Source organism: Neomonachus schauinslandi, chromosome 8, assembly GCF_002201575.2.
Source record: "Neomonachus schauinslandi chromosome 8, ASM220157v2, whole genome shotgun sequence".
Taxonomy (NCBI): Eukaryota; Metazoa; Chordata; class Mammalia; order Carnivora; family Phocidae; genus Neomonachus; species Neomonachus schauinslandi.
The window spans coordinates 126,424,627-126,442,029 of record NC_058410.1 but is presented as its reverse complement, the minus strand read 5'-3'; the positions used below and the strand labels follow the sequence as shown (position 1 = coordinate 126,442,029).

The 17,403-nt window shown below is 38.8% G+C and overlaps 1 protein-coding gene across 1 annotated transcript in view; it reads left to right on the top strand.

Annotated features, from left to right (window-relative positions):
* CAGE1 (cancer antigen 1) overlaps positions 1 to 14,257 on the top strand; it is a gene marked incomplete at both ends in the record, with an annotated part of 61,936 nt that extends 47,679 nt beyond the window's left edge. The window contains 3 exon segments of the mRNA XM_044917235.1: positions 3,294 to 3,398; positions 4,228 to 4,298; positions 14,203 to 14,257. Coding sequence (XP_044773170.1) covers positions 3,294 to 3,398; positions 4,228 to 4,298; positions 14,203 to 14,257 — 231 coding nt within the window.
* Positions 14,258 to 17,403: the final 3,146 nt, after the last annotated feature.

Genomic DNA, 17,403 nt, shown 5'->3' with positions numbered 1-17,403 from the left:
GGTCGTGAGATGGAGCTGTGCGTTGGACTCCGTGCTCACCTTGGAGTTGGCTTCAGATTCTCTCTCTCCTGCTGCCTCTGCCCCTCCCCCAGTCATGTGCACGTAGTCTCTCTCTCAAAATAAATACAATCTTTTTTAAAAAGTGGGCAAAAAGATTTTAACAGACGCTTCACTAAAATGATACATGGATAGCAAACAAGCACATGAAGAGATACTCAGCATCATTAGGATGCAGGTTAAAACAACGAATACCACTACATACCTATTACAGTGTCTATTAAAAAGACTGACCATACCAAGGATTGATGAGGACGTGAAACAACAACTCTCATACATTGCTGATGGGAATGTAAAATGGTACAGCCACTTTGAAGAACATTTTGGCAGTTTCCTAAAAAGATAAATATATACCATCAGTCTACTATTAGGTATTTACCCAAGAGAAATGAAAGCATATGTTCAGGGGTGCGTGGGTGGCTCAGTCGTTAAGCGTCTGCCTTTGGCTCAGGTCATGATCCCAGGGTCCTGGGATTGAGCCCTGCATTGGGCTCCCTGCTTGGCGGGAAGCCTGCTTCCCCCTCTCCCTCTGCCCCTCCCCTACCGTTCATGCACTGTCTCTCTCTTTCTGTCAAATAAATAAATAAAATATTTTTTAAAAAGAAAGCGTATGTTCATACAAAGACTTATACATGAAGGTCCCTAGCAGCTTTATTTATAATAGCCAAAAACTGAAAGCACCTCCAATGCTGATCAACAGATGAACTGGATAAACAAACTGTGGCACGTCCATATGATGGACTCCTACTCAGCAATGAAAAAGGGATGAACTACTGCTACACATACAATGTAGATGAATCTCAAAATTGTGTGGAACAAGAAGAGCCAGACAAGAGGAAATACTGTTTGCTTCTATTCTCTACAATTCTAGAAAATACAGACTAATCACCAGTGACAGAAAGCAGATTGGTATTTGCCTGGGGGCTGGCATAGAGTGTGGGAGTCAGGGAAGACAGGCAGGCAGGAGGGAGGAATTACCAAGAGGCAAGAGGAGGGGTAGTGATGGATATGTTTATTATCATGATTGTGGTGATGGTTTCATAGTTGAATACATACGTGAAAATTTACCAAAACGTGCTCTTGAAATACGTGCAATTTATCGTGTGTCAGTCATACTCTTAAAGCAGTTAAACTTTACACGCTTCAGCAGAAACTTAAAATTTTGATTCTTTTTCACTGTAATTCAAAAAACTGCTTTACAAGAGCTATTCCTTTATCTCTAAAACAAATATTCCTTAAGAAATATTTTCCTCTTCTTCCTTTAATTTGAGGTCAGCAAATTAAAACATTCAATCCAGGGCACCTGGGTGGCTCAGTTGGTTAAGCGGCTGCCTGGAATCCCAGGATCAAGTCCCGCATCAGGCACCCTGCTCAGCAGGGAGTCTGCTACTCCCTCTGACCCTCCCTCCTCTCATGCTCTCTCTCTCTCTCTCTCTCTTTCTCTTTCTCAAATAAATAAATTAAATCTTTAAAAAAAAATTCAATCCAAGGACTTAAAAGGGTTCTTACTTTGATCTTGAAAGCCATTAAAGAAATCCAAAACCTGCCATGAAGTCTATAATGAAAAACAGAAGTGAGAAGCAATTCCATAATGCCTCAGTAAGAGGTCATGAGATATAGGAAGCTCCCGGCGAGGAGTACAGGTGAGGAGAAGCAAAGGACTAGAGTGGGAAAAGCCCTACGCTAATGGATGATAAATATGGATTTTAGTTTTTTCACTTCTAGACATATCCTTTCAAAAAGTTTTAGATTCTCTTCACCTTGATTTCATCTGTTACATCATGGTAATAATAGCTATACTCCCTACCTTAAATAATGTGTGTAGTCAGAGGAGTAGGACCACTAACTTGGTATTGTCCCCATTAATTTAATAAGAGTAGGAATAAGGGGCAACTGGGTGGCTCAGTCCGTTGAGGGTCTCTTACTTTCGGCTCAGATCATGATCTTAGGGTCGTGAGATCAAGCCTCCCATCAGGCTCTGCTCGTCCCTCTCCCTCTGCTCCTGCCCATGCTCACATGCTCTCTCTCTGTGTCAAATAAATAAATAAATAAAATATTTTTTTAAAAAAAAGTAAGAGGGGCGCCTGGGTGGCTCAATCAGTTAAGCATCTGCCTTCGGCTCGAGTCATGATCCCGGAGTCCTGGGATGGAGCCCCACATCAGGCTCCCTGCTCGGCGGGAAGCCTGCTTCTCCCTTTTCCCCTGCTGCTTCTCTCTCTCTAGCGCTCTCTCTCTCTTTAAAATAAATAAATAAAATCTTTAAGTAAATAAGAATAAGAAAGTTGCTATTTCTGCTGCAAATTTGTTTTGCCATTGCTTCTCCTAGGGGATTTCACTACAGACACATAAGTATATCTAAAACAGAAGATTGATGGCCATTCTTTAACATTGGTATTTTTTTTTATCTTTTTAAGGATTTTATTTATTTATGAGAGAGAGAGCGAGAGAATGAGTGGGGGTGGGGAGAGGCAGATGGAGAAGCAGGCTCCACGCTGAGCAGGGAGCCCAATGTGGGGCTCGATCCCAGGACCCCGGGATCACAACCTGAGCCAAAGGCCGACACTTAACCAACTGAGCCACCCAGGCGCCCCTTAACATTGGTATTTAATGGGGACATTTCTGTCATTTTTCTTCTATAATTGATTTGAAAATTAAGGTAACTGCTAAGGGAACTTGTGAATACCCTTTCCTGATAATTAATCCAAGATGTCACTTTTAGAAATAAAATTTTTAATTCTTATTTTTTTTTTGCAAATAAACATTGAATCTTAGAACGCGACATAAGAGCTGAACCTTTTTTTTATAACTTGACATCATTAATGCAAGTTGAGAATATTTATCAAACCTGAAAATGCATCATCAAGCACATCAGTGCTTTACTTCAGAGACAATCAAATATATTTATGCATTGGTTATAAATGGATAGAGCATAAAAAAAAAAGAAGGTAGTGAAGATTTGGGCTGATATTTGTATTCACTAACAAGTGTTAAATTATTTGCAAAGCTGTTTCATAATATTAAATTGGAGAGAATTATAACTAATTATAAAATTATAATTTCTGCTTATCTGTTCTAAATGCAGTCTAACTAGGATTAGCATCTATTGATTCACTTATGGTACAACTTGGTTTAAGAGAATCTTGGAATAAAGTTTAGGTCACTGTTCTCATTTGTTCTCAGTATATGGTTTTCATGACAGTTTCCAAGTTAGTATTTTTACTGATGTTTCTCCATAGATTGCAAAATTGGGAAATCTTCTAGAGTCAAAAGAAGACCACTGCAACAGACTCATTGAAGAAAATGACAAGTATCAAAGACATTTAGGCAACTTAATAAATAAGGTACAAATTTTCTTATAGAAATCTTTGTCTTTAAAAACGATGCCAGGGTGCCTGGGTGACTCAGTCTGTTAAGCGTCTGCCTTCAGCTCAGGTCATGATCCCGGGGTCCTGGAATCGAGTTCCACATCGGGATTCTGCAGGGAGCCTGCTTCACCCTCTGCCTCTGCCTCTCTCTCTCATGAATGAATGAATGAATGAATGATGAATGAATGAATAAAATCTTTTAAAAATAATAAAATAAAATAATTAAAACTATGCCAAATACTAAAATAATAGAATTTTGGTGCTACAAAGGATCTGAGGAATGATGGAACATATTTATATTGATTCCTTTTACTTCTTTAATGACATTATAAATGCTCCCATTAGCTTTTTTAGCTGACACCTAGCAAAGAACATTGTGTGTATCTTTACCTCTGCCATCAGCAATTTCAGGTCTTAGTATTGCAACTTCATTTTGAGACTAATTATAAATGTTGCCAACCTAACATTGTAGTTTACCTCCTCAAAGCTGCATTAACTTTAACCAAACAGGCTCTAACCCTCAGCGGATACATCCACCATTTGTGTGGAAGACAACTGGATTATAGTTGACCCACTGAGGTTGTCCACTTTCTGACACTTCACTCCTTCATGATGAGTAGGCACTTTATGATTTTATTTCTATTCATATTCCTGATTTCAAACTGTAAGGAAGATGTTTTGCCTACTGTAAAACTACTGGTGGGAGTCACATAATTGAATGTCAGTGTGTAGAGAATTTTTTTTTAAGCAAAAAATAAAAATTCTACAATTTATCAGAGAATAATTTTTAGCTTCTTTTTTCAAGGTTACCTCATATGAAGAAATAATCAAATGTGCTGACCAAAGACTCGAGATATCCCACTCCCAGATTGCATAGTAAGTTGAAAAAGCTTAGTTTTTAATTTTGTAAACATTTACTCATATTTTATTTTGCTCTCTGGCTTGCCAAGTTTCTGTTCTTAGACTCCTAGGAAGAGGAAAATAGTGCAGTTTTTATAAATTAAGACTTTTTTTTCAATAAAAGAGTCTGTTTAATGTCTGACTACTTGAATAAGTGGATTTTCATCTTCCTTTCTCAGAGCTCCCTTTGATTTCAGCGAGGAGGGAGGTGATGGAATTAGTGAGAGATATCCAAAAATTTCAGAAGATATTCCATGGTATTCAAGTAAAATAACCTTGCAATGCTTAGACTTTATCCACAAAATGTTTTCGAATGCACACCAAATGAATCATACATGTACGTTTATCAAGAACCAACTAAGCTCTCATTAGAATGAGATTCAGCTTGAAAACACTCCAAAAATTTTAAATTCTACAAATTTTTTCACTCATTATCCTCATTTCCCATATGCTCTTTCCTCATCCTTCCTGCAGTTTCATTTATACTGTGCTGACTAGCACTAGAGCTTAAGCAAAAGGTCTAATCTTACATAGAAAGACACCCCAAATATGAACTTTCTATAGGGTAACTCACCACAAGATAATTGAAAGACAGTGTGGGTATTTGTACCTTGGGAAGTTTGTTTTTGTTTTTCACTATTATTTCTAAGCAAAATGAATGTTAAAACAATTTTCTGGTTTTTCAGACTGACATTGACAAGTTTTAAATTTGGAGGAGGGAGATGTTATTATACACTCAAGAGAAGTAAAATAAGGCTCCTCCTTAACTTATTACCAAGAAAACTCAGCCAATGTTCAATCATCATGGGCTCATAAAATATAAAAATAATGAATAACCTAATATTTCTAAAACAATATCAAACAATCACTCAGGCCATATTGCTTTGCCCCAGTTATTTTTAAAATTCAAATTGTTTTATTAAACTTGTATTTCAGAAAACTGGCTTATCCAGTTTGTGTTCAAGAAGAGACTTGACATCTGAGTTCTATAAATTGTACTAAAATGGTTATCAACTTTGGCTGCTTATTAGAATTCCCCTGAATGTTTTTTAAAAAACATCCAATGCCCAGACTCTACTCCCCAATCCAATAAGCTAAAATATCACATGGGTTCTGGGCAACAGTGTATTGTCCAGGAGATTAGAATGTCTGGACAGTTCAAGAACCCCTGCCGCAAATCGTGTGAATTGATTTAAGTGATCAGGATTGTCATCTTTTTAATCAAATATAGTCTATTATATTCATGAAGATAGTTTTTAATTACAGTGAATTAGCTTTGATCTTATTAAAAGGTGTATGCTGCTTCAAAAATTATCGAATACATCATTAGAGAAATGTTTCTTTCAATTGGTCTAGTGTATTCTGTTAAAATTTAGGGGTATTTGAAGGATCTTTCTTCAAATATTTTCACTGGATATTCTGTAAGTTTTCAGTTTACATGCCTTGGATCTTAGAAACAGCTGCTTCCTTATAAAAGCCCTTAATGGTATATGACTTTTCTAAAAGACTAAATAAAAGAAGGAACCTGGTGAGGTCCATTTTGTACATGCAGTCAGAGTAATCTTTGTGAAATATTAATCTGATCTGCCCCTTAAAACACTTTTAGTGATTTCTTCCATTGCTCCTATTTTTTTTCTTTCAAATTTTTATTTAAATTCTAGTTAGTTAACATACAGTGCAATAGCAGTTTCAGGAGTAGAATTTGGTGGTTCATCACTTACATATAACACCCAGTGCTCATCACAACAAGTGCCCTCCTTAATGCCCATGACCCATTTAGTCCATCCCCCCCACCCAACTCCCCTCCAGTGATCCTCAGTTTGTTCTCTATTGTTAAGAGTCTCTTACAGTTTGTTTCCTTATGATTTCACTCATATGTGGAATTGAAGAAACGAAACAGGTGAACATATGGGAGGGGGGTAAAGAAGGGTGGGGGAAACAAACCATCGCTTTTGGATAAAGGCAAAAATTCTTAACATGGCCTACAAGTTTTTTCAAGATACAGTTTCTTCCTGCCTTTCCAACCCCATCTCACCATTCCCCTCCCTGCCTTGCTTTCAGCCACACTGGAGATATTATAGCTTCTCAAATGCATCACATTCCCTTTTGCCTCATGGTGTTAGTATAGGCTGTTCTACCTGGAATGCTCAGGCTACCCGCACCCCAGTTATCTCCTACTGTCCCTCAAATCCCCACTCAAATGCCCTTTCCTCAGAGATACATTCACTTTCTTCCCAGTCTGAGTAAAGCAGCTTTTCCACAATGCTGCAGAGATTGAAGTCATCATGCATCTCTCCCCCAAACACTGCTTTCTCTGTTAACACCTGTAGCCAGATCAGTTTCAGATACAGAAATCCCTGCTCCATACACTCCTGGTTCAGGAATACTTTTCTATGAAATTTTAGACTTGTTCTCTCTACCCTACTCCCCATGACATCTGTGACAACATCATGGTGAGAGGTGGATCCTCTCACAAAAATATCCCAGTTCAACATATACAGATGGCCAACAGGTACATGAAAAGGTGCTCACATCACTAATCATCATGGAGATGCAAGTCAAAACCACAATGAGAAATCACCCCACAGCTGTTAGAAGGGCTATTATTAACAAGACTAGAAGTAACAAGTGTTGGCTAAGATGCGGAGATGTGCACTGTTGGTGGGAATGTAAATTGGTGCAGCCACTGTGGAAAACAGTATGGAAGTTCCTCAAAAAATTAAAGATACAACTACCGTATGATTCAGCCGTTCTACTCTTGGGTATTTATTCGAAGAAAATGAAAACTATCTTAAAAAGATATATGCACCGCCATGTTCATTACAGCATTATTTACAATAGTCAAGATACGGAAACAACCTACGTATCCATCAGTGGATAAATGGATAAAGAAAACATGGTATATGTATGCAATGGAATATGATTCAGCCATAAAAACAAAGGAATGCAGCCATTTGTGACACCATGGATGGACCTTGAGGGCATCATTTATTTATTTTTTATTTATTTTTTTTTAAAGATTTCATTTATTTGAGAGAGAGAGAATGAGAGAGAGCACATGAGAGAGGGGAGGGTCAGAGGGAGAAGCAGACTCCCTGCCGAGCAGGAAGCCCGATGCGGGACTCGATCCAGGGACTCCAGGATCATGACCTGAGCCGAAGGCAGTCGCCTAACCAACTGAGCCACCCAGGCGCCCGAGGGCATCATTTAAATGAAATGAGTCAGAGAGAGAAAGACAAATACCATCTGATCTCCTTTATATGTGGGATCTAAAACACAAAACAAAACAAGTTCATAGATACAGAGAATAGATTATTGGTTGGTGTGGGGGTGGGGAGGGTCAGTGAAATGGGTAAAGGGGGTCAAAGGTACAAACTTCCAGTTATAAAATAAGTCCTTGGGATGTAATGTACAGCATAGTGACTATAGTTAATAATATTGTGTTGCATATTTGAAAGTTGCTAAGAGAGTAAATATTAAAATTTCTCATCACAAGAAAGGAATTTTTTGTAACTATATGGTAACAGATGGTAACTAGACTTACTGTGGTGATCATTTCACAATATATACAAATATTAAAACATGTTGTACATCTGAAACTAATATAAAATGTTAGTCAATTATACCTCTCTAAAAATTATTTTAAAAACCACAAGTCAGATTGCACTATTTTAAAGTGCTTTAAATCTTTGAATAGCTCCCCTCCACACTCAATATAAATGCAGACTCCACTACAGCTTCTAAAACCCTACATAATCTTTTTTTTTTAAGATTTTATTTATTTATTTGAGAGAGAGAGCATGAGAGGGGGGAGAGTCAGAGGGAGAAGCAGACTCCCTGCTGAGCAGGGAGCCCAATGTGGGACTCGATCCTGGGTCTCCAAGATCATGACCTGAGCCAAAGGCAGTTGCTTAACCAAATGAGCCACCCAGGCGCCCAACCCTACATAATCTTACCTTGTACTGTTTCTCTCTAACCTCATTATTCCTTTTAGTTCCTAGAACTTGTCAAGACTGCCCTGTTTCAGGCATCCACTCGTGCTCTTTCTTCTGCCTGGAATGTTTTCCCCTGAGCTGACACTCTATCCTTCTCGACCTTTAGTCTCTGTTCAAATGTCACCTCCTCAGAGAAGGCCTTCTACGACCACACTATCTAACATGACCCTTCTTCCAGTTCCGTGCTGTCACAGAAATACATACATACGTACATAATACATACTCAATGAACAGGATAGACAGCAGATTGGTCACAGAACAAGAAAGAATTAGTGAGTTAGAGAAAAAAAATCCATACACTGTATCACACAGACACACATGAAATAAAGGTCAAGTGAAACAGTGCTCAGAGTAGAAAAATCCAAAATATCTGAAATTTTAGAAAAAGAGAATAGAATAGTGGAGAATAAACTATGGAGGATTTTTCAGAATAAGGTTTTAATCTGAAGGGGATAAATGTAAAGAAACCAAGACCTCGCAGTGTTGTTGTGAAACTAAAGAAAACTAGATAAAAGTCTATCTTAAAACCAGGCTTAGAGGGCGCCTGGGTGGCTCAGATGGTTAAGCGTCTGCCTTCGGCTCAGGTCATGATCTCAGGGTCCTGGGATCAAGTCCTGCATCAGGTTCCCTGCTCAGTGCAGAGCCTGCTTCTCCCTCTCCCTCTGCCACTCCCTCTGCTTGTGCTCTTCTGTCTATCTCTCTGTCAAATAAATAAATAAAATCTTTATAAAAAAAAACAAAACAAAAAACCCAGGCTTAGAGAAATGAGGTACCTGCAAATGAAAGCCAGTTTGACTGACAGCTCTCCTGTTGATAGCAACAATAAAAGCCAGAAGAGAATGGAATACCATCTGCAAAGTGCTGATAAGAATCAGTGCCAACTGAGAATGTTTTAGCCACTTGAACTCTTGAAGAAATGCAGATGAGATACAGGAATTTCAGACAAAAACATAGATCATTTACTGACAATAAGACTTTACTATTGGAAACTTCAAAATGAAATGAAAATGGAGAAATGACAACAGGTGCAGCAGAGATTAAAGAGATATAATAAAAACTTTATACTAATGATTTTGAAAAATTAGGTGAAATGCAATTTTTGTAGAAATATTTTTATAGAAAAAAAATTTTTATAAAAGGTTTTTTTAAAGATTTTATTTATTTATTTATTTATTTATTTAAAGAGCTAGCGAGCAGGGGTGAGGGGCAGAGGGAGGAGAGAAAATCCTAAGCAGACTCCCCTGCTGAGAGCAGAGCCTGATGCAGGGCTCCATCTCATGACCTTGACCTGAACTGACTGAGCCACCTAGGTGCCCCTACAAAAAAAATATTTTCAGATTGACTCAGGGAAGAAAGAAAATCGGAATTACCATTAAGCATATTAAAGCAGCTTTTTGATTAATAAAAGAAAGAGCAAGAACCATATGATACTCTCAATAGATGTAGAAAAAGCATTTGACAAAGTACAGCATCCTTTCTTGATCAAAACTCTTCAGAGTATAGGGATAGAGGGCACATACCTTAATATCATAAAAGCCATCTATGAAAAACCCACAGCGAATGTCATTCTCAATGGGGAAAAACTGAGAGCCTTTCCCCCTAAGGTCAGGAACATGGCATGGATGTCCACTATCACCACTGCTATTCAACATAGTTATTAGAAGTCCTAGCCACAGCAATCAGACAACAAAAAGAAATAAAAGGCATCCAAATCGGCAAAGAAGTCAAACTCTCACTCTTTGCAGATGATATGACACTTTATGTGGAAAACCCAAAAGACTCCACCCCGAAACTGCTAGAACTTATACAGGGATTCAGTAAAGTGGCAGGATATAAAATCAAGGCACAGAAATCAGTTGCATTTCTATACACCAACAACAAGACAGAAGAAAGAGAAATTAAGGAGTCGATCCCATTTACAATTGTACCCAAAACCATAAGATCCCTAGGAATAAATCTAACCAAAGAGACAAAGAATCTATACTCAGAAAACTATAAAATACTCACACTTTTCCCAAGCATTTAATAAACAGATAAACCCAATCTTAAGCAAATTATTTCAAAAGATAGACAAATAATATAATCTTAACATTAAAACCAGACAAGGACAGCCTGAGAAGTAAATGATAAGCTAATTTCATCATAAATATGCAAAAATTCTAAACAAAAATTATAAACAAACTGAACCCAGCAATGAAAAAAACAACAGTGCATCCTGAGCAAATTAAATTTATCACAGCAATGAAAGGTTCAATGTTAGAAAGTCTATTAAAAATCCACCACATTAAATGATTAAGGGAGAAAATATTTCAGTAGGTTCAGGAACTCTACACCAGTATACATTAAAAGTTTTTTGTTTTGTTTTGTTTGTTTTTTTGGCTTGGTTTTTTTTTTTTTGGAGAGCTCATGACAAAAATACAAGTAAGGGAATCTTCTACTTTTTGATTAAGAGTTATGTTCCCATCACCTTCCCCCCCAAAAAAATCAAAGCCAATATAATAATCAACTGAAACACTCCAAGTACGTCATCTAAAAATTAGGAACAAGATGAATAAACCCATGGTTGTTGCCAATTCTATTTAGCAATATCCTAGCAGTCCTCACCAGTGCCATAAGAAGAGAGAAAGAAAAATTGTAGGGGCGCCTGGGTGGCTCAGTCAGTTAAGCATCTGACTCTTGGTTTCGGCTCTAGTCATGATCTCAGGGTTGTGGGATTGAACCCCACTTTGGGCTCCGTGCTCAGCACTGAGTTTGATTGAGATTCTCTCTCCCTCTGCCCCTCCTGTTCATGCTCTCCCTCTCGCAAATAAATAAATTAAATCTTTTTAAAAAAAGAAAGAAAAGTTATAAAGGTTGGTCTGAAGGTAACAAAATTGTTATTATTTTCCAATGATATAATTACCTACACAGAAAGCCCAAAACAATCTACAGATATATTACTGATATTTTTAGTAAAAATGACAATTAAAAGAAAAAGTTCCAAAGTCAACCGAATTTCTGTACATGACCAACACACTGTAAATAAATGCAAGCTTTAAAACTCTATTTATAATAGCAAACAAAAGTTCCCTACAAAAACTGTGCATGAACTTTGAGAAGATATGTTCGTCCTTATTGGAAGATTAAAGAATAAGTGGAGCACAATAAAATATCCATGGAGTAATGGGTTGAAAGTTGTAATAAAAAAAAAGTCTCAGTTCATTTCCTGTCCTGGCCTCCCATCTTCTCCAGCCATGCTACCTTGTTATTCTAGGTGATCTTCCACTTCATTGTCTATCCATCATGGACTGTACTACACAGGCTTTAAGGGCACTTATCAGTGTCCTTTACATTAATGTATTCACTATTTACCACCCATAGAGTACCCCCTGAGTCCTCGAAGAATATCTCCAAGGCCATGTCTCTTACAGAGAACACTGGATTCACAGATAACAGTTCCTGCCCTTTCATAGCAACTGTGGTTTCTACCCACGTGAAGTCCCCACAAATGTTTTTCCATGCAAAACCAAATCAGAAGTCACAGAAAATCCCAGAGTGTAAATCCATAACCTTTCTTCCTAATTCCATTATAGTCTGAGTACAGGGTGATCAACAATATTTGCTTGGCTTGAACATGCTATTAAAAGTCCATGGCTTGGGGGAGCCTGGGTGGCTCAGTCGGTTAAGCGTCCAACTCTTGGTTTCGGCTCAGGTCATGATCTCAGGATCATGATATCAAGCCCCGTGTCAGGCTCTGCACTCAGCACAGAGTCTGCTTGAGATTCTCTCTCTCCCTCTCCCACGGCTCCTCCCCCCGCCAAATAAATAAATAAATAAAATCTTAGAATCCATGGTTTAAATACCTTGATCACAGAGAATATAGTGAACAATGGTTCACTGCTCTATTTATAGTCATAATTCCATTGTATTTCTTTGACTTTTTTTCTTTTTTAATGAAAAAGGGTTGGCATGAGAAAAAGGAGAGGTAAAAGTAAAGGGCAGAACAATAATTATGGCATATAGAAAACATGGCTCCCTACAAGATATCCGAGTCCTAATCCCTGAAGCCTGTGAACGCTACCTTATATGGGCAAAAGAAAGGGGGAAGTCAGCTCTATGTGAAGTAATCCTATTAACATAAGACAACATATTAAAAATTAAAAAGGAAAAAGCATGTGATCAGACAGAAAAAACACTTCACAAAAGCCATTCCTGATACAAACTCCAAACAAACTAGGAATAGAAGGGAACTCATTCAATTATGAGCAGCATCCATAGAAAAAGTACTGTTAAAAATCATACTTAATAATGAGAGACTGAATACTTTTTCAAGATCAGAAATAAGACTTCTATTTACATTGTACTGGAAGTTCTGCCCAATGCAATCAGAAAGAACTAAAAGACATTCAAGTTGAAAATGAACAAGCAAAAATGAATTTGTTTTTTAAATGACATGATCATCTGTGTAGAAAATCTGATGAAATCTACAAAAAGCTACTAGGACTATTAAGAGATTAACAAAGTTGGGGGGCACAAGATCAATATACAAAAATCAATTGTATTTCTGTATACTGAGTCTTCCATAGACATTTGCATTTGAGGTGATGACTCCTGCAAGAGAATTTCCTATCTCTGTGGTGGGCTGAGTAATGGCTTCCCAAAGAGATGCAAGTTCGATTCCCTGGAACTTGAGAATGTGCCCTTATCTGGCAAAAGGGACTTGGCAGATGTGATTAAATTAAGGATCTCGAGATGGCAAGATTATCCTGGATTATTCGGGGGAGCCCGAAATGCAGTCATAACTGTTGTTGTAGGAGGGAGGCAGAGAGAAATTTGATGACAAGACAGCAATGTGATCAAGCAAGCAATCAGGCAGAAAAGGCGATGTGCTGACAGCCAGGCACCAAGGAATTAGGACTGCAGCCAGACATGATGGAAAAGGCAAGGCAAAGAATACTCCTCCTCAGCCTCTGGAGGGAGCACATCCTTGCTGACACCTTGATTTTAGCCCAGTGCATCTGATTTCAGACCTCTGACCTCTCAAATAAATATGTGTTGTTCCAAGCCAAGGTTGTAGTAATTTGTTACAGCAGTCACAGGAAAGTAACAAACTGTCCCTGGATGGGAAAGCAAGTTTGGGAAGAGACTATTTTAATTGAATTTGACCTCCTAGAGGCAAAAAGGGAACCTGCTGGTATCTCTCTTGTTGGAAGCCATAAAAGTAAAACACAAGTAAATCTCTAACAGGCATCTGAGTGCTATGATCCTTCCTATGACACTATTACACATTTCCCCATGTTAAAGCAGCTCACAGTTCAGGGGCTGTGTTTTTAACATGTTACACACACCCCCAGGATGATGTTGAGTTTCTTCATGGGGAATCAGGGAACCAGGGATCAGTTCTCTACCCACTGTCTGTGTAAATGAATAGAACATTGAACTGTCACTTTATAGGTTTACTACTGTCTACTTTCCCTCCTCACCACTGGAACCCCTAAAGGGAAAAACTGATTAAATTATTGGAGTTGCTAGGAAAGAATCCCAAATTGTCAGGGTGCCTGGGTGGCTCTGTCCGTTAAGCGGCTGGCTTCGGCTCAGGTCATGATCCCAGGGTCCTGGGATTGAGTCCCACGTTGGGCTCCTTGCTGCACGGGAAGTCTGCTCTTTCCTCTCCCTTTCCCTGCTCCCCCTGCTTGTGCTCTCTCTCTGTCAAATAAATAAATAAAATATTAAAAAAAAAAAAGAATCCCAAATTGTCGTATGGTGAGGTAGATGGATGAGAGACTTTGACAAAAAGCCAGATTTGCCATTTATATTCATCTTCTCAAATCCTCCAGTGAGTCCAACAAAATATCAGTTTAGAAAAGTCAATTTTAGTCATAAAATTCAATTGTTTCTCCCTCCAGTTTAGAAGAGAGAAATAAACATTTGGAAGACTTAATTAGGCCCAGAGAGAGAGCAAGAAAAAAAACCACAGTAAGTTTTTCTCTTTTTTTCTAAATAATAATGTCTTTAACTTTAAAACATAAGTATATAAATAATACATCTTTTCTCCTTCTTTTAATTTAAGATAAACTATATGCAAGTGCTTGGTATTTTGCCTAGCATAAAATAGTTGCTTCATAAAAGTTTTTTGTAGAACTTGAATTGGAAAGCCAGAATACCTGCCCTCGTGGAACTTACAATCACCTCTAAGGAAGATATTATAAAGATTATGAGCTAAGATTTTTGTCTACAGCAAAACAGCTTATATATGTATTTTATGACCAGATTTTCTTATACTAACGTTAAACTTACCATCCATTATTTCTGTAGATTTGATACTACATGGTATGTGCACAAACCCTATGGGGTTGATTAAGACCATAGCAGGATGTTAAAATGGGGTTCTTCGTGGCCTAGTCCTTGAGGTGTTAATAAAACAGTTGCCAGTTCTTTTTTTTTTTTTTTTAAGATTTTTATTTATTTATTCATGAGAGACAGAGAGAGAGAGAGAGGCAGAGGGAGAAGCAGGCTCCCAAGGAGCAGAGAGCCCGATGCGGGACTCGATCCCAGGACCCTGGGATCATGACCTGAGCCAAAGGCAGACGCCCAACCATCTGAGCCACCCAGGCACCCAAACAGTTGCCAGTTCTTAAAGTGAGAGTGAGTTTCCCCCGTGTGCAGAGTTTCTGAAGGAAATTTCAAAGAACCTGTTTCACGACTCGTATCTCTTGGCCAGATCCAATATATAAAAAGAGAGTAGGGAAGACTGGAGAAGAAATTTCTTTGAATCCGTCATGTTGTGGACTCCCATTGCCCCCAAATGATTCTACCTCTTTTATCTAAAGCCTGGCGAGAGGGTTTCTAGAAGATCGCCTGGAGAACTTTGATCTGCATTTCCTAAAAGTTGGGAAACAGGGGATCAGTGATGCCCCATGCCTGAGAAAACTAAAGCAAGCTGTGGTAGCCCCACAGAGGGGCCTGTTTTCTCTGAGTTTGTCACCAGGACAAAAGATGTGTGTGACAGTTTGTTAAGAACCAAGCAGGAGGGAGTTGAGTTATCTTGGGCTCTGCCCAAAGTCGCCTGGAGGGACACCAGCAGCAAGAGGCTGGAAGGGAATGCCAGATTCTTAGGGGCTGATGAAGGAGTATCAAGTGACCACCAGAAGAGAGATGCATCAGCCTCGGTCAAGGGCAACTATAGGACACAGGTCCCTCGCCACGGCAAGCTCCGCAGAGAGAGAATCAGCTTAGCTACTTTCCAAGCTACTTTCCAAGCCCAGAGACTCTGAAGCCACCAAGCCAAGTAAAAATGTCCTATCCCCTTACTTCTTCTCCCTCCTCCTGCAAATGGAGAAGGTGGAGAACCAAGAGAGAGCGGAAATTGACCTCCAGTGGCAGGTGGTGTCCACCAACTACAAGGCTTAGCTTAGAGAAGGGGATGAGAAATCCTACTTTTGAATGACGATTAAAGGATTAATATTTAAGACTGGACATTCTGCTTATCGAATTGAGACTGTATGCATGTTTCACAGTGAGGACTGACCTTATCTTAGAGTAAGCATAAAACCTCACTGGGCCTGTTTCATATTCAGCCAATGGCAAAGGAAAAGCTCCCCTGAGTGAAGAAAGTCTAAAGTAGAAACAGGAGGCAGACATTAAAGTTGCATATTGACTATGTCGTGAGTCATGAATGTTCGGCATACCATTTGCAATACAACTATGTTTTGAAAATTAAACCCCCTTAGCAGATTTATACTAGTATTTGCAAAGTGATAGATTAACTATGAGGGGTTTTATTCCTAATATGAAAGAATATGATCTGATGGCTGGCATATTACAGATGCTCAGTAATTGCTGATTTAAACTAATTATGAATCTTCTCTGAGTTGCTGACAGAAACTGTGGAATATTTTTTCCCAGGATCATTTTAAAATAAGAAAATCAGCATATAAATTCACACATTTCACTAGTCCGGATAGTTGTTTATTGATACCTAGCCAATTATACAATGGATTTGAGGCCCTTTTGTATAGATTTAGACTGGCTTTGAAGCCCGGGGGTGAGCTGGAGCTGAAGATCTCACAAGGCCCTTTCCAGCTGATCAAGGCTGTTTCTTAGAAAACCGGAGACTTACAGGAGCCTTCAGCCACCATCCTCGAAGCTTCCCATGGGCCTCAGTAAATTCAACAATGGGAATGTGCCTTAGACTACCCCTGCACCATCTCAGAATTATGATGCTCCTGGTGCCAGTTGTCTTCAGGAGTGGAAGACTGGGGAAAAAGGAGATAGAAGCGAGCACAGCACGTTAATAGTTTCAGATTTTTTTTGTCTCTAGTTCTTTATCCCTTTCAAGGAGCCAGAATCTTATCCTAAAGAAATTCACGAGAATGTTAAAACACAGCAAGACTGTGGCTCAATATGTTTATTCAATTGCAATGAGACTGATCCATATATTACACACACTGAAAAGCTTGATCTTTTAGGGTCTCATAGTTCTATCCTAAGTGGCAATTTCTCCTTGCAACTGAGGGCAAGAATTTATTAAATAATGGTGTCCTTGTTTACTAGGTTCACTGTTTTAGCCCTCCTAGCCACCACCGCCACCACCCTGGTTTTTCACCTCATTCTCTTTCTCTCTCCTACAGGCCCAGAAGATTAAAAAATCATCCGAAGTCCTTGACCATGGTAGGTCATATTGATGATCACTATAAAGAATGTTATACTTCCATGTAATTCCACAGTAGCACAAGATTAAATTTCAGGAATGTTCAGCTTAGCTTTCCTTTCTGTCCTCAGATGAGGCCTCTTCGGCCTCTGATCATCGTACGTCCTGTAACTGGGAAGCCCTCCCTCTGAAATTTCCCTTCTATCAGTGTCTTCACTTCATCTCTGCAGCTACTGCTTCATGTCAGGTCCTCATTATTTCTTATCTGGCCTATGACAGTCATCTACTTGGTGTTTCTGCCTCTAGTTTAGTGCCCCTTTCTTCCATCCTCCACCAAGTAGACCATGATCTTTCAGAAGCAAATAGGATGATGCCCCTTCTCTACATAAAACCCTTCAGTGGTTCCCCACTGCGTTCTGGATCAGATGGAGCTCCCTAACACAGCATATAAGGTCCT